The sequence below is a fragment of the Pomacea canaliculata genome, linkage group LG5 (assembly GCF_003073045.1).
Source record: "Pomacea canaliculata isolate SZHN2017 linkage group LG5, ASM307304v1, whole genome shotgun sequence".
In the NCBI taxonomy this organism is placed as follows: domain Eukaryota; kingdom Metazoa; phylum Mollusca; class Gastropoda; order Architaenioglossa; family Ampullariidae; genus Pomacea; species Pomacea canaliculata.
Genome location: NC_037594.1, coordinates 17084481 through 17102659, shown reverse-complemented (window position 1 = coordinate 17102659; position 18179 = coordinate 17084481). Strand labels below are relative to the sequence as shown.

At 41.9% G+C, this 18179-nt stretch overlaps 1 protein-coding gene across 1 annotated transcript; it reads left to right on the top strand.

The window, feature by feature from the left end:
- Positions 1-5994: 5994 nt before the first annotated feature.
- On the top strand, positions 5995-17924 carry LOC112564764. The gene is made up of 12 exons (XM_025239824.1): positions 5995-6460; positions 6855-6925; positions 7498-7519; positions 8691-8905; positions 9688-9822; positions 10248-10460; positions 11145-11293; positions 12109-12257; positions 14786-14870; positions 15095-15263; positions 17119-17239; positions 17487-17924. Exons 2-12 carry the CDS (start codon positions 6881-6883, stop codon positions 17552-17554), a joined length of 1371 nt encoding a protein of 456 aa, XP_025095609.1. The 5' UTR covers positions 5995-6460; positions 6855-6880; the 3' UTR covers positions 17555-17924.
- Positions 17925-18179: the final 255 nt, after the last annotated feature.

The window sequence follows — 18179 nt, the reverse complement described above, 5'->3', positions numbered from 1 at the left end:
AAGAGATATATTCGCAAACAACTTCAACAACAGTGTTTAGATTAACACGGGTACATTGCGCTTGCCTTTAATTGGGTGTAGACTGTGAGTGTCTAGCTAAACAATGCGAGATATAATATTTTCTCACGCTTAAGGTAAGCACAAGGACGAACTGGAAGAATAAAGTGAACTACAAATAAAATATAGTCTCTATAAGCGATACATAGACACAAAACTTATGAATAAAAGACATCAATCATGCACGTTATTCAGACAGGACAATTTCAGATAGTGCTCGCACTAGGTATGTGATATACATAATAAGCATGTTAAAATATTCTTCCTTGCTTAAAATTTAATTGTTTAGTTTTGCAGCATCATGGGTCTGGCGGCGGTGTCGATGCGGGCAATACGGAAATGTAAGGGAAAGCTTGAAGGAAGACGATGTCCGCGGAATTATCAAAAGAGGGGTGAGAAGCTGAGAAAGTGCTAACAATTCTGTTCGAAAATTGGAACCAATGTGGCGTAGGGTTGCAGCGTTGGTGGTATGTTGGTGTTGTAGGTTTTAGCAGCGCAACAGTCACTGAGATTGGGATGACCTGTGACGATAATGGCCTGAAAACTGCCAACGCGACACAGAGCAATGATGTGTCATTCGAAGATATAGTTATAAGTGCTCGCAAGAAGAAAAAATGATAGACAACTTCAAAGTATTTGCTTTTCTTTTTTTCTTTAAATTCACAAACGTGGATCCCTTTCATGTACTCAGCCTCGTCAGCAAGCGTCGGTAAGGACTGAACTAGCCCTCGAACGTCACAAGCAGAATGGAATGATGTTGCCTCCCCTGATCACGGTTATGTACGTAGGTCTTTCTTTTTTTGTAACAGCGTCCCGTGCTTCGTGCTGTTACGGTATCTAGTTAATAGACTATACATCGTTTTTCTCAGATTTAAATAACCAACGAGCAAGTGAGATTTTAAAAAAGGAGTGAAATGCTTGTGTAGGGTTGGACGGCTATTCGTATGGTCTGCACAAAGAGCCGCCACCTCTGGGGAATGGGTTGATAAGCTCGGTTTTCTCTTCCAGCAGTCGTTCTTAAGTAGTTGACAAATAGAGAGAGTGAAGAGAAAGAGAGGAAGTTTGTCAGAACAACCTTTTTCAAATTTCATGATAATATATGGTTTTGGATTGGCGTCGAAATTTGGATACGATAGAGACAGATAAATAGGTGGTTTGGGGTAAAGTCTATTGTTCAATGGATTCATTACAGCCGTAAGTTTTTATGACAAAAGTTCATGTCCAATCATACAATCAGCGTCGATCGGACACCACCCTCTATTATACACACAATATCACATCGGGAGAATGTACACTTCGTGACTCAGGTACGTCTTCGTTCTTGGTATCCCGGGCCTGAGTGAATTTCCACACTCGTTCCGCTATAAGGTGAACCGTGTTCACCACACTTTCTGTAAGTTAACTTTTCCTATGTAATATTTTCATAATTCGGACATACCTTTTAGTCCGTGAGTCACAAAAGGGTTAATATTCAAAAACGGGAGGGCACGGACTGGTCGTGACAACCAGGTAACAACTAATTGTCTTAGTCACAAATTCTGGATTAGTACTTCACTTTCGTTGCACTGGTGTTGTGCAAATAAATAATATATTACTTTCTGATCTGAAAACTGTCATGTGCAGTACACATGGTGTCAGCTGAGCAAAGTTGTTTTTTTTTTTTTTTTATATATAAGCTTTGTCGGCCTCAATATTAATTTTTAATTAACGTCTAATTGAGCAAGGTCGACCTCCTCACGGCTGCACAAAGTATCAAGGTCGATGATACTAAGTGGATAATAAGTACAACTCTTGATATTTATCCTGGCATGAAGTAGTCAAGTTTGATAAATTCATATTATTCTTGCTAAAAGCTTCCACTATTAAGTCTGAGCTCGCGGGTCAAGCCTCGACGAAACGATCACCGATATTCTGTGAGAATGAAAACGTTATTGAAATTCATGTTGTAAAAAGACAGCAAAGCCTAAAAGTATCATTCATTTATTATTACTATAATAATAGGAATAATAATATTTTATTACCTAATATGATATCCCTGCTAAAGCGCTCATATTCTTGCCTCCTACACACTTGCCAAGTTCTCTGAATGGTAAGACCGGACACACACACACGCACACACACACACAAGGACATGTTTAGTCTTTCTATTTTACTAATATACACCAAGCTCAATTTTCCTGGTGTACAAGACAAGTACCAAGTGACGTCATGCACTGAGCGGGATGTGATTGCAGCTGTTGATTGACCAGTACTGAGGGGTGGAGCTTATCCTGCGTAGTACGGGTATTTTGTTCACGTGACCATCTCACTTAAGTTCTGTACTAACGCCAGGTGAAGCTTTTATCCACAAAGTTAGTGCCACACGATCATTCACTTTCATCGCACGTGCAGGTAAGCTTGGAATTTTTCGGATTGTAAGGTTACTATGCTTTTTTGCTAACAATTACAAGAATAAACTGATTTTAACAAAAATTATTTTCCTTGGAGATTCTATAGTTACAGAGATGTTAGAGACCTCACTAAGACATTCTTGTGCGGGCGGCTATCTTACTTTCAACTAACCTCCGTTCAATGTGCATTAATATTAATTTTTATTGATATTAATTTTCTCTGGTATAGATTAATTTTAATTACTAGACTAATTTTTAACGGAATAGGTAAATGCTTCTACTACCTCAGATGTTTTATTTATTTATAATTCCTATTAAATTTTTGCATTGTTTATTTTATTTTATTTTCCAAATTCATTGATTGTTTACTTTTTACTGCTGGTGTTCTTTGACGTACATCCAAAATACAACGTAAATGGATCAAAGATTTAATTTTCTGATTTATTTGTTAAAGTAAGTAGAATCTAGCATAAGCGACACTTTCGCGTTAATTTGTTTTCATTAAAAAGCGAAACAGACCCCTTTGCTTTCCCTGTATATGAAATAATGTTACACTGCTGTTAATGTGTAGTCGTTATTTATGCCTATATTGTCATACAACTTATGGTTGTGTGAAACAATTGACAAGCTACGACACAATCTTGTACTCACTTACCTGTGCATGAATAAATACTACAACATTAGGAACTCAAACAGTATGAGCTGGTCTGCTACCTTGGGCCATAATATTATGACGAATGCATTAATGATGTTATTTCTTTGGACAGGAATGGAGGAATGGGAGTTGTTGAACGAGCTGTCCGACCAACTACGGTGGATGGTGAGCGTTTTGGTTGAAATGAGGGGCAACCTCAAGGCCAAGGAGAGAGAGTTTCAGCTCATGGTGGTCTCGAGCGAGCTCGCAGCATTTCATAAAAGTCAGGCAGTGATAATGGTCTACTCGTTCCTCAGTGAGACCTCACAGCTTCGCAAGCTTATCCGTCACTACCAGCGCATCATCAATCGCCTGAAAGAAAGCGACGATGACGACAGCATGCTGATGGAGGTGACCTTAAAGGACAGACTAGAAACTCTTGAGACAGATATAGAAAACTTTCAAGAACTCATGTTTGCGAAACTTTCTTTAGCAACACACAGAATTAGGGACGCGGAAGACGGGGAGTATGTAGTACTGCATGATAGCATCATGCAGAACTCAGTGTAGTTTAAGACTGGGTTGTCAGGAACTACCCACCAGGCTAAGTGTGCAATGTGGCTTCCTATACACCAGCCAAGGACTATATACTGATTCAGAATGTTTGTATTTAAAAAACTGAGCATCACACATCACAAACGATATTAAATTGTCATTTTATTTCTTTCTCTTAACATTACATTCAAGATGTAATTAAACCTTTTCTGAGCGTTCATTCTAAATAAAAGCACGAAAATTGAAGTAACTTTGTTTTAATTTCTGTTAATTGCTCAGCACGAATATCTGTAGCAAAAGCAATGAGTGCAGCAAGATTCAACACACACACATTCTGATGTCATGTGTAACTTTGCAGATGGGAGAGTTCATAACACGAATTTCGAATTAAAAAAAAACAAAAAAACCGCAAAAGCAATCCAAGATAATTAAAGTAACCTATTATATGAAACTTGAAACCTTTTCGTAAACAAAAGAAACAAAGAGTCGGAATTATAAGCAAGAAATGTGCGGGAACGGAGGACAGAAGGCAATCGACTAATTGTCTGCTGTCTACAAACATCACGACTTTCTGTGCTGTTTACAAACATCACAACATCTGCGCAGGTCCCGGAGACCTCTGGATGTAAGGGGCACAACAAGTACGGAACTAGTTACGCGTAAATTGTTATGAGTACTTTCCCTTTACCTATTGTAGCATTTACTGTGCCGCAGCATGAGATCGCAATATTTTAGAACAGTGGTGGGGAATCTTTTTTCTTCTTCCGAGGCCCCATTTCGATATTTGTAATATCCTTCACAGAACATACAAAATTATCAACTTAAAAATTAGTCCGCTATATTTGGCAAGCCATACTTTCGCCACAGTATGTTAATATATTTATGTATACACTCCCAGCCTGGTTGGCCTTACTCCGAGCCACCACTATAGGCAGACGGGCCTCAGGCACCCGGCTAGAAGCATGCATATTTGTCCCGTCAAGTTCTCGTATGTGTCCCGTGATGGACGTTCATTGATTGTCAGGTTGTCCATGGGACATATTTTTCTATCCCGTCCCATCCCATCCCATGGCAATTTATGCCTGTCCCATCCCGTCCCATCCCACGGGACGTTTCCCATGGGATTCCCATGGTATTAACAATCCTATGGACAACACTGAAAACTTTTCGGCTTTTGTTCTATAATTCCTGCTACTTCACATACAATAGGTGATTCAGAGGAAAGATTTAAATCCTTGATGAATGAATAACAGTAAATTTATTTTGCAATATCAAGTATCGACTACCATGGGAAATACAAATGTGTGCTGTCCATCCATCCCATCCATGGGACGTTTCCCATGGGAGATCCCATTCTCCCGGATTCCATTCCTATGATGTTGATTGTCCATCAAAATGTACATGTTTATTAGGATTCACTTAATATAAGGTGACCAGACGTTTCGGGGGCGAAAGCGGGACACGTGCCGATGATGGTGTCGTCACCGTCAAAGAACGCCGAAAAAAGTGATTTTTAAAGACAACCGGGACATTTGATGGACTTGCTAGAAAGCCAGAAAGCGGGACATTGGGCGTCCCGCCTGCTCATCGGGCGGGACACAAGGTCAAAAGCGGGACGTCTGGTCACCTTACTTAATATAAATTTATTTTCCTTTGAAAAAGCTCCAAGATTTACTGAATTTAAAGTCCCTCTTGTGGTTATTGTCTTTACAGGGCCAGACCAAACAATCTAGACGCAGTGCAGGAACATTCGTAATTTACAAGATTAACAAATAAGCAAATATACTTTATTATTTCTATTGTATCTCTCTGTGTGACACTGATGTATCTGTCGGACCATGGACGTGTATTTAGTTCGTGGTCGGTTCGAGTGTTCAGAACAATAAAACTTGCGAGAAAAAGATCCCATTTAGGCTGTAACAGCAAATACATATTGAGGATAAAAGTTGTCTAAACACACACTTGTGAAGTAAAGCACTGCTTTGTACATGATAAAAAATGTTCTTCGCCCCAAAGGCACAGCTGAAATAAATAAATAAAAAAAGAATTCTTTAAATCAGACGCAGACGGCTGTCATATCTTCCGATCAAGGCCAAGGGTCACGAGACAGGGTATCACACCTGGCCTGTCGCAGCACCGCCTGGCTCCCAAACCTCCCACCTCTGTTTGCGGGAGGATACAACGAAATAACTCGTTTGTTTTCATAGCTAACAGAGCGCGGGAGTGTTACGACCACTTCGTGTGAGATCGCTAGGAAGGTTTTATTTACTTTATCTGTCTAATGAGCTGGTCGGATCTTAGAGACGAGCGGTCCGCCACACAACACTTTGCTGCCATGTGTTTGTTTTCTCGCCGGAGTCTTTGAGGAGGCGAGGGCCAGTGAGAAGTCTGTCTATTGACTGCACTCGGCACATCTTTGACAGGCAAGTGCTATGACCCATTCCGATGAATTATTACAAAACAAGAGCTGTTTTTCTTAACTCTTAAACTAACAGGAACACGTCAAAACACATCGAAAGAAGACAAAACAGATCTAGGCGGGGTAACTCCGTTTTGTAAAGGGTCTACGATGTAATGCAGGTTATCACCCCTTGGTATGATGGAGCACGTCCTCTGTAAATATTGCCTTATTGTGTCAAAGAAAAATGATGAGCGTTTTATTAAAAAAGAAAAACAAGTGCATTGTATGATAAAGGTTTGAAAACTATTTTTGTATGGCTTTCTCCATATTTGACGGAGGTCGGATGGCCTCTGGACTTCATTGCAAGCTAGACGTCCACTTAAGTACACTGAAGTCCTGCTCTACGGCCATAGTAACCAAACGGTAGGTGTTATTCTTTTATCGCTATGTTAGAAACAAAGTTTAAAGCAATGAAAAAACTGGTGATCAGAAAGGAAGAGAGAAAGAGATATCAGAACAATTAAAAAAAATAATAGTTTTAGCATTGGACTGTACATTTATTTCATTTCATCATTCACTTGAAAAAAAAAACGGTTTCATTTTCGACAGTCTCAAGTTCATTTTATTCCATACACGGTATTTAGCCTCACTAATTAATAATTATAATGGTTATAAAGATTAATAAGTATTTGCTGCCCAAATACATTTAAAGAGAGTAAAAGAATACTTTTTTCCCATCTTAAAGAAATAGCACAGAGACTTATTATTTTTCGTGACATCAAGAAAATTCCATGTTCATTATGTTGTGTTTCAGCAGATTTGTCTTTCACACCTCCAGTCACCATGCCCGCTTTACCAGTGCTGCTGACTTTCGCAATTTCCATTAGTGTAAGCAAAAAAAAAAAAAAAAAAACAACCAAACAAACAAACAAAAAAACCTTAGTTTTCTATCGCTTCCCAAAATTCTCGTCAAACGTTGATAAAACAACTTTTAAACGTCTTAGGAGCTATTCGAAATAAGTTTCTGATATTTGTCTTTCGATAGTTTGATGATGTTTGCTTTATCGCGTGGAAGGATATTCATAAAAACAGTTTGTAGTGTTCTCTATGAGATTTCATTCCACTTCTCGCCTGAGCATCTTATGGTTAATTAATGCAGAGTGTGGGGAGGGGGACGAAATGAGAGATGGCAGGAGGAGACGACTGTTCTCCCGTCCTATCTGTTCTGAACAAGGGAAGTAAGCCGGTCTTCAGGGACGAACACTCGGCTTAAATATAAGATGCATAAAGCCCCAAACACCATTGCCATCTTTATTTGTGAAATTGTCCGTGTAATTTAAATAAAGGGCTTACTAATTAAGAAAGTTTTCGTAAAAAAAAATAATTATCGACGCATCGGTATTATCCACACGAAAGCTGGAAAGTACAGCTAGGTACTGGAAATTTTTTTCCTGTTTCAGGTGGTCTCAGCACAAGTAGTCAGTAAGTACTAAGCAATTTTTCTTGTCTTGAAATCATTATTTTTTGTAAAGGCTCGTCAGCGTTTTTGTAGAATAACCTTTATTCTCTTAAGTAAGGTAATGGCTGTACCAAAAGCAGGCGAGTCTAGGCTGGCAGGTACGATGGATTAATCCTGGTGAAATATGTTCATGTCGCCACCAATAAACATTTTAAGTGGCACTGATACAATTAAACACTTATTACTGTCTTCTATTACTTGCACTGTAATGTGGATATGTGTGCACTCAGTAGTGTTTCACTCAAACGTTTGTGCTGGTAACACTCCGTCTGACTGAACACGAGAAGGAAGCCAGTCTTCAGGGATGAACAGTAGCTTAATGCTGCACAAGCAATTTCTCTTCTGAGATAATTACGAGTTTTAATGAGTAAAAGAATCGGAGACAAACGTCTTGAGGCAGAAGCAATATTCCTGCCCCGGCATCGCGTAATCAATATAAAACAAACTCAAGGATGCAACTAAAAGAAAGAAATTGCCAGCCAAGCACCCTTGGCGGAAATGAGAAATCTCGAGATCTCATTACGTCAGAGATGGAGAAATGAGAGAATAATCGACCAGCAAGAAATATAAGAAAGTGAGACAACTGTGCAGACAGAGAGGAGGTTAGTCAGAGTCTAGACAACTTACATCTGACAGTTTTGATCAGCTTCCACATCAGATGACTGGTCGCAATGAAGTACCCGTACAACTCCACAGGCTAGAGTTTTTTTGTAAACAGTTTAGAGAAAACAGTAGTGAAAAAAACCAACCTGAAAAAAATTAGCCATGAACCAAAACAATCTTACAAGCGATTCGCACAATGACGATCAAACATCATGATTGATGTCAGTCGCCATTGGAGTTTCTACAGCAAGGAAATCTCTGAAAAGGAAGCTAATGAAGAAAAGAACAGAGAAAAGACAAATAAAAAATAAAAAGGAACGAGATTACGTAATAGTTTTAAATGTGTTACTCATAATAAAAAGTAATTTCCTGTAACGATGCTTGCAATCAATACATACAATCAATATTACATGACATATTTCCATGTTTATTCGCTTAAATTTAGAGAAGTTAAACCATTGATAACCTACGGAGGTAGGAAGCTGACTATTGCATACACAAGTGTACCTGGTTCCCCTTGCCTCCTGACAGTCTTCCCTCGCTGCAAGACCAGTGAGCAGAAGATGGAGGTCATCTACGCCAACCCGACAACAAATCCTTACGACCTCTTCGCTACCAGTCGTCGATCCACGTGCGGAAAACGCGCCGGCACCACCACCGGAAACGGAACCTACGCAAATCCTTACGTCATCAACGTGGACCTTAGCAACGGGTTGAGCTCCCAGTCTCCGGACTGCGGCGTTGTCGTAAGGCAGTGTTGGTCTTTAACATCACCTACGACAGACAGAAACAATTTTTGTTAGGAAACGGAATTTAAACGGTCACAGCTGTGTTCACTTTGTCACACTTGCCTGTATGTGTTGTCCACAGTTAAAAAGTTAATTACAAATTCACTAAGACGTTTTGTAACAAATGATGAGCAGCTGCATATTTTGTTAAGTGGGGAGCAGCTTCAGACTTCATTTCATCTTCGTTTTAGTTTTCAAGGAGGAGTACGAAAGCTTTCTTGCAATTGCTTCACACGAAACGGTTGGAATATGCATATTTATATATTTAGAGGCAGGAGTAAGTGTCCATTACGCCACACTTTAAAAGGTGTTACAGTCTTACAAACATTTACTACTAAGTAGAAGCTCCCTTTGTCCTAAAATTATTATTGAAGTGTGCCCAGTGTGCGCCATATCAGGCAAAGTCAAGTGGTCACCTGACATTTGTTTAGGGATGAGAATAAGGTGTTAGAGATTTTTCTCGGTGCCGGTCTCCTCTCCCTCCTATTGTTTTACTTGTCCTCAGGCCTCTGTGGAGTCAAGTACCCATTCCTGACAGCTGGTTTGACTGGGGTAGGTGGGGGAAACGTTTGTTGCACCTCCTGATTATCGAACCGCTTTGGTTTAGAACGCATTGGCGTGCGCAGAACACCTGTCTTGGGTTGCGAAGTGATTATTCCTTAATTACGAACAGGTAGGTGTGAGCAGCAAGGCTTTTCCAAGTAAATACTTGCGCTGTGTGAGGTATTTTCTGACTTCAGAAAACCGGTGCTGACACCTACACAATTTCAATCTCGGTTGTCTTCTCTTGTGACGGACCTGACCCTAATGACAAGGACTACACATTCAGCTGCAACCTCAACCTACCGACTACCACCGTTTCGCCTTCAATTATTGTAAGTAACCTGTCGGATGCTTCTTGCTAGTCCACTGAGATCTGGTTGTGGCAGTACATGTGCACGTGCAGCCCATGCAAGCAGACACAAAACCATCAAGAAAATACAACAAAATCTTTAAAGAACATTGGTTCTTTAACAGACAAAGAACATTTAACAGTCTGATTCAGTATTACTACCCCGCAGACAGTGGAAACGGCGAGCTCCTAGAATTAGGAAAAAATTTACTGAGACATTCTCAAGAAAAATTCTTTAGGTGTCGTAACAAGACATTTTATAAATTATTTGTCATCATTTTATTATTTGACTAGTTTTCTACTTTTTAAAAAATGGCAAGGGTGTGTACCCGTGACGAGCAAAAAGTCTTGAAATAGGAAGTTTGCAGTCCGCTGCTCACACATTAACCCTTTTACTCCTGACGTCAGCAATCGAGTAGCGCCAACTACTCGTGCCTTGCCCCCGGTACCATCCTCTTCACCTACGAGCAGACCCTCAACGCCCCCGGTGACGTATACGCGGCAGGCAAGGAGGCCACGTGCTCGAGGTCAGCAGGTCAGGGGTCAGGAAGTGGTGCTTCTGGTGATCCTTACATGTTGCAGATCGACGTCAGCAGCACAGCCACAGACTGTGGAGTGATGGTTAGTAAAGCTGGATGAGAAATTGCTGGTGACGAGAGAACTATTTTAATATCAGCGACTCGTTACTAGATGTTTGTCTATCACTCGCTGGCTTATTCTTTTCTCCTTATCTTCTTTTCTGTCTTCATTTTAATTAATCAACCAGCCAAGGACTATATTTATAGCTTCTAGGTGAAGATAAGCAAGTTGATCGTCCTTAAAAAATAAAAAGAAGTAATTCCTTCGCTCATTGCTATTGTATCTAGTTACCACCAGTTGATGTTGAGGCAAGATGCACAAGATTATCTCTGTGGGTTGAGATCGACCAAACTCATGGTTTCGCTGTGTGAATAAAAGACAAAAAGAGATTGTGGCGTTTTCAGAAAATTAAAACTAAAAAATTAAAAATGTGTGTTTTTTTTTTTTTTGGAAAAACAGTCTGAGAACGAGTTTCATTTTCTGCACTTCATTTGCTGCTGTAACTCTAGGCAGCGAGTAATCCCAGTTTATACCCTTGACCTGCTCTCCCTGCCACTCACCACGCTCACCCCAACAACCTCTACCCACTACCAGAAAGACATTGCAGCACCCAACTGTTACTCTTTTTTTGTATTCCTGCAGCATCCACAGCTTGCACTCTTTTCTACAACCCTACCCCAGGTCGACTCTCTCTGGAAGCTTTGACCGACTGTTTACTTTGTGCAGCTGCTGGGTCCCAGCACGTACTCCGTTCTGTTGCACGTGCAGCAAATTCCTGGTGTCGTTACACGTGCTGACGTCAGCTTCCCTCTCACCTGCAATTTCTCGGTTTCGGCAACCCAGGTCGTCAGGTCTGGCATCGCGTCGGCAGGCAGGTGAGTTCCCTCCCCTTTGGGTCATCGTTGAGCGTCTGTGCCACTCTCTTTTCTTCCAGCCTCCTTGTCTTCTCTGCAACGTTTTTTTTTTTTCTCCGTGAAGTCTTTTTACCGGATGTGGTCGTTGAAAGTCGCTTGCATTGACTCCTATGAAAAGGGGCAAAACGCATACACAAAAATACACAAAGACAAAATGTTAAAAAAAAGACTCAACTAACACACAGACAAGCGCCAAAACATACAATGTGAAAACTATTTTTATCCCCAGACCCTCCTACAGTCTACTGTACACAGTCAAGCTTTGCATAACGACTTTTCAGTCAACGATGAACTAGACACTGTCACCGTGATTTTTAAAGACTCGTCCTGCCCGATGAGCAGGCGGGACACGCGGTCAAAAGCGGGACTGTCCCGCCTAAAGCGGGACGTACCATAATGTTACCATGGAGCTAAACAGTTCCTGTCACCTGGTGACTGTGACTCCATCAGACTATAATAAAGCTGAACAACACCTATCGCCAAAGGACAGGGGTTCCCTAAAGTTATACTCGAAAGGAACAAATCCTAACACCTAGTGACGATGGTCTTATACGATCACAATGGAGCTGAACAATATGTAAGTCTATAACACTTGATACTTACTAACAACTGTGTATGTATAAGCACACTTTGTAATGTAGGCACAATGACGAAGCCGCTCAGACATTTTCAACGCATCTCCTTCCTGACTGCACGTGCTGAGATGACCCTCCTGCTGTCACAATATAGTGTCATCTTCATTTTCATTTGTCTTTTTCGTTCTCTTGTGTCTGCAGCAAGCTTGCTCAGGGCACGGCCTCACAGTTGCAGCCGTCGGTGTCGCTGTACGTGGTCTCAGCGTCGTCGTCGTCGTCGTCGACAGGCGTGTTGTCGTCGTTCACAGTGGGTGACGAGATTCGACTGGCAGCACAGCTTGTGGGGGGACGTGAGTATTCGCACAGTTCGGCGTATGTGTCACAGCTTGTGAGCTGCGAGCTCCTTTACTTTCTCCAGTTCAGTCCATGAGGCCTGCGTTGGCGACCTTCCATCGGTAACAGGACCACGTCACGCGAGATTTGTGCTCCGTACGAGACGACTTGTTAACACACTTGTTGATAGCTCAGATACTCATTAAATCAGTGAGCAGGTTGCTCATACCAACACACGTACGTGGAGAGAGAGAGAGAGAGAGAGACACTTTAAGCTAAAGATTAGAGAGATTAATGATTTATCCAGACAGAGATTAATACCGACCAATGCTCATAGCCAGGGTCATCAACTTTCCTACACATTTGTGAACATCAATTTTTTTTATTGATTCTTTTAAACAAAAGGTCAGCAGGCTTCACCTCTTAACGCAAATTTTACCAAATCTTACATCGCACTGCACAAAAATGCACTGCATTTCTCACGGTCAAAAGATTTCCTACATTTATCACCTAGCTAACTAAAATGATGAGTTTAGTTAGTTTAGTTTATTAACATCAGGCCACAACAACTCTCCAGCGGACCCAGTTCTGGGCAGCCCCCTTCAGTTGGTTCCATGTGGTTCCAGCATCCTTTCCCTCGCTCTCTACTGTTCTTTTCCAAGTCTGCTTTGGTCTCCCAACTCTCCTCTTCCCCTGAGGATTCCAGTCAAGTGCCTGCCTGGTGTCAGCTGCTTTGCACAGGGTGTCTTATTTTTATGTCTTGGCTAGTGGCATTCTGGTTGGTTCGTTTCCACAGGCAGCTGTTGGAGATCGTTTCAGGCCGTCTTATTCTCAGGAAATGGCGTAGGCATCGGTTGGTAAAGGTGGAGCCTGTTGTTGATGGTATTTGTCACTCTCCAGGTTTCAGAACCAGACAGTAGGACTGCCTTCACATTTGTGTTGAAGATGCGGGTCTTACTGCGGAAGGATAATGCTCAGGAGTTGGCTGTTGAAAGCATGCCTGGCCTTGTTGATGCGGCTTGTGATGTCATCGTCCGAAACACCATCCTTTTTGACGATGCTCCCCAAATACACAATACACATCTGTTTCCAGGATGTTCTCTCCTTGAAGTTGGATTGGGAGTTCCTGCTTGTTTTTGATTCTCATCACTTCAGTGTTCTTTCTGTTGACCTTTAAGCCAGTCTTCTCTATTTCCTCTGCTAGCTTACTCAGTTTGGTTTGTTCATGTTGTTACCGAACAAACAGGAGACTAATGTGATCTACAAAGTCCAGGTTCTCTAGATGTTTGGTGAAGGTCCACTGGGTGTTGTTGTCTTGGGTTGTCTTGCGCATAGTCCAGTCTATGACCATCTGAAAGATTGTTGGTGATAATATCCAACCGTCTTACGCCGGTATTCACTACGAAAAGTTCAGTGAGTTTTCCGTTGTGAATAACTTGGCAGGACGAGTCTTCGTACAAACCCTTTGTTGCCTCTGTTGACATCAGCAGTGCTACTCCCTGAATATGATCGGGGTCCAGGTCTTTGTGGCCGGAGTAAACAATGGTTTCTTCTGATGTTTGTCTGGTCTGGCCACTTACATTCCTTCTGGTTTCGTATAACTCGAGAACCATGATGTTGTATTCTCTTATTTCACACGCCACTTGAGCTGACTTTATCACTTTCGTAGAAGATTCCGATGTTTCAGGTCCCTATCCTGGTTTTTGCCATGGTCATCAAAAGATGAGTCGGCGAGCAGGATTCCCTAAGGCTTTCAACCGCATGCATCATAAACTCTTGTAGAGAGAAATCTTCCCGACCAGGCCCTTATTGTGATACTGTTGCGGTTTTTGTAACAGATTTTTTTCATGAATGAGTTGTTATCCCAAAGCAAAACTCCCAACCTTGAGGGCCAGGGTGCAATATTTTAGTCTGGCCTCTCCCCTGACAGACCTGTTCGGTTTGGTCAGACCTTCCAGGAGCACAAGGCTCCTGCCGACAATAGCTCTGTGGGTCGACGAGAGCACGCAAGCCGCCACACCACTGCTCGGTAAGTTGCACCAACTGGTGGTGGCTAAAATGATGAATTTCCAAAGGAGTTTACAAAACTTTCTTGCAATATATCAAATAAGCCGACTGCGACCTTTGAGAAAGATCTCCGCCCAGCTCTTCCTGGGTATCAAGTTGGCAACATCGAGAAATGTCACCAGTCAAGTGTTATGTTTAACATACATTTCTAGCAATTGTCATTAGGAGAGAGGGAGAGAAAAAAGAAATGGAAAAAATAAAAGTACGAAGAAACTGGCAAGCTATTTGTATCATTCAAGATTTATGCCTTCTGCGTTCCTTACCTGCAGCAGCTTTCCCTGCTGGCGACTAAAATCTTGTTTTTAAATCTGTACCTATGGTTTGCTAGTGCTCACCTTTGCAAGTAAAATTCTAAACTCATTAAGTAGCATTGATTCCACCTGGCAGACCAGTTCAGTTACCTGTAGTGAAATAAATGCACCGTGTATGTGTGTATGTGTGTGTGTGTATGTGTGTGTGTCTTTTCCCACTGTTGCAGCTGCAACCGGGCTTCACGTGCGTGACTGCACGTCGAGTGCTGGACCTGGTCTGACGCCAGTCCTGCAGCTCTTGGACCACAATGGGTTAGTACTAGGGGTGGGGTTGGGGGAACATGATGGAGAAAGTGTGGGCTGGGGTAGGTGTTAGGAGAATCTAACAAAGTATCCAAGCAAGAAGCTATTTTGTTAACTTTTTCAATACAGCGCATCTTTAAAAGAAAAATCCATCAAAACTCACTTCCCCGCCGCTTTCCACTGACGATATTTTGGTTTTTAGATAAATACCTGTTTCTCTTGCCTGTCTCCAGGTGTTCTAGCGGCAACAAGCTGATGCCCCCGTTCGTGGCCCAGGGGTCAGCCGGCGCTGCGGCCTTGACCGCCAGCTTTCCCGCATTCAAATTCAACGGCTACGACACGGTGTACTTTGAATGTGTCATCGACTTCTGCTACAGGGACAACGACCTCGCCTGCCAGGGTGTACGTCTCACTATCTTTAAGGGGAAGGGAGAAAAGGGAAGGAGAGAGGAAGGTTCAACAAAAGAGCATCACTTTTAGTTTACCACCACACAAAGGCGACAAGTGGATGTGAAAGAAAGACAAACGACACTTTATTTAAGAGGGTTACAGAATAAGCTCGCTAGAGAGAGAGAGACAAATTGATTTTTTTTCTTCAAGAGTATATAAATATATAGAAAGGAAGAGATGTGGGTAAAGGAGGGGGGATCACAAAGCGGAAGTGAGCAAGACATCCGGGCACTTCTCGATTAAAGAGGGCGATAGATGGGATAAGAAAGATAATAATTGATTTTGCAAGTGATTTTGCACGCGGGACTTGTGTTAATGATGGCCACCACTTTCTTGACAATCATCACTTTAGTACAAAGAAATTTCTTTTCTATCTGACACACAAGCGCGTGCACGTGCTCGAGCAAATATTTATTTATCCATACCAACGCACAGGCACACGAACTCGCATACTTCTACACCACACAGATTGGGGTTCAACCACAATTCACTATATTCTGCCTACATTTCAGCTTCATGAATGTATGCTTAAACAAAAACACAAACACACGGACGTACACTCGCTGACACGCTATCTTCAGTCACGGAGGTACATTCAGTTCTGACTCGCGCCACAGTGGAGTTCAGACAGACAAACGCTTGAGCACAAAAACTGTGGTGTTGCCGTAGCAGACGTTGATTGAGGATGTCAGTACATTCTCCATCACTGTCGGGTAAAACTGGACCAGAATGACTCTCCCGAGGCCGAGCTTTTTCAGCGGGCATAGAGAGTAGAGTGGTCGCTGGGCGATGATGATGAGAGACACCACGTTGTTGTCCCAGCTGATGTCGTTGGCGATGGTGGTTCCCAGGAGAGGAGGCGTTGGGCACGGTAGGCGCCTTTGATGACGCAATAGCCAGTGATGGAGTAAAGTTTCCTGTCAGGTCTTAATGTCCACTTGTTTGTAGCCAGGGAACTTAGTCAACAGACTGGTAGAATGAGGCTGTTTCACCAGGTATTCAGCGCTTGCGAAGTACACACTCGTCGGTGGTTAAAATGGAAGCTGGGGTCAGTTTATTAGCCACTCAGCTGCCTCTTCGGAGACAAACGAAGGTAAAGAGATTGATTGGAAAAAAATCACTGTTGTATTATATGTTCCTGCAAAGGTAAATTAAGAAAAGGCAAGAGAAGAGTTAGTATTATCTGCTTGGTAAATACATAAAAACTCGAAAGACAAAAAAAAAAAAAAAAAAATGTGGTTGCAAGCGACATCACTTCTCTTGTCCAGTTACCCTCACTCGGAAAAAAAGATGTTGTCGATAGGAGCGACCAATAAATCTTTTCTCGGTCATCGCACAGTCTAAGGTGGAAGAACCAGAAGTAAGACTATGCTGGAATCTTTGTAGCTGTCAAGCTTTGGTTTGTTTTTGTAACCCACCATCTCAAGTTATTACTTCAGCAAGAGCAGGCAACTGTGAAAGCAGCTTTGTCAGACACAGAACTTGAAATCGCTCTTATCTAACATCGCATAGTTCGTCGAAGACGCTAATAGAGAAAGATAAGCTAAGTACATTTTCCGGTTTGCTCACTAAGAAAATTACTAAATGATAATTGGATGTTTGAGTGTGTGTGTTTGTCCGAGTGCTTGAAGCCTCTCGTAGAGTTTCTACTTGAGAAAGGTAATGGCGCCAGACGCGCTTAACCTTTGAAGCGAATGGAAATTACTGAAGAGAACAGATGGCAGAGACATAAAACATTTCTTTTCGTTTATCACTCATTCAGTTCATTTAATCACCCATTCGTTCATTCATTCTCATTCATGTTCAGATCCACTGCGCTACTACTTCCCGACGCAAACGTGAAGCTGCTGACGTCAATGAGACCTTGACGTCACGATCAGTCTCCACCTACGTCACTGTGTATTCCGATACGTCAGAGGGGAATGCCGGTAAGTCATGTGACTTTATATGGTGCAAGAGTCCTCTTCATACTTAAACAAAACAAAACAACAACCCAACCCCTGAAACTATCTTACCTGGAATGTTGGAGACAGACACGATGATATTTATGTATGTAGGTAGACAGGCTCACAAACACATGTATCTACTGCTGGAAGCTCTTGGTGAACTCAATAGTTCTGTAAGACCTTTTCATGATCTGTTAATGTATGGGCATTAAAAATGTCTTATCCATAGCAGGTTCGATCGTCAGGCCGTACTCGCAGCAGGGAGTGGTCAGAAGCAGTGGACATCGGAAGCAGTGATCGTCGTCGCTGTTCTCGGCGTGGGATTCTTGCTGACCCTTCTTCTGTCTATCGTTCTGGGAGTAAAGGTTGCGACCTTGACTTCAAGCTCTCCCACTTTGTCCAAGAAGTAGAAAAACAAACTTTCCTGAAACTTGTTTATTTTCACATATCGTAAAAAAGGAGCGGATGTAACTCTCAAAACACCAAGAAGATAAAGAACCTCCACTCTCACTGTCAAGCTGTAACGTAGAATGTGGCTGTTACACGTACATGTAGGAGAGTGCGAATTCCTAGTGACCTTTGCATTAAACATCTAAAATAAAGTCTGTGCACAGCATCGAATTAACAGCCTTTGTTTTCTTTGAATATTTTTTCTTTTTACTCCTTGGTTTCGGTCCTCTGAACATCCTATACAGACTCCAGTGTTTATATCTTCTTCAAGTGCAAAGGAAAAGAGCTTTCTTGTGTAGCTGCGATGAATTAAATGGCTTTGCAGAAAAATATACGGTCGCCCCTTGTCAGACGAAAGAATTAATATGCAAACATACTGTCAAAATGTATGGCAAGGAACTACGGGTTCAAAGCGATTGCTACAAGTCTGGGAAAGAAAACTTACTGCTAGTGGCAGGCGGAAGTCCGCGGC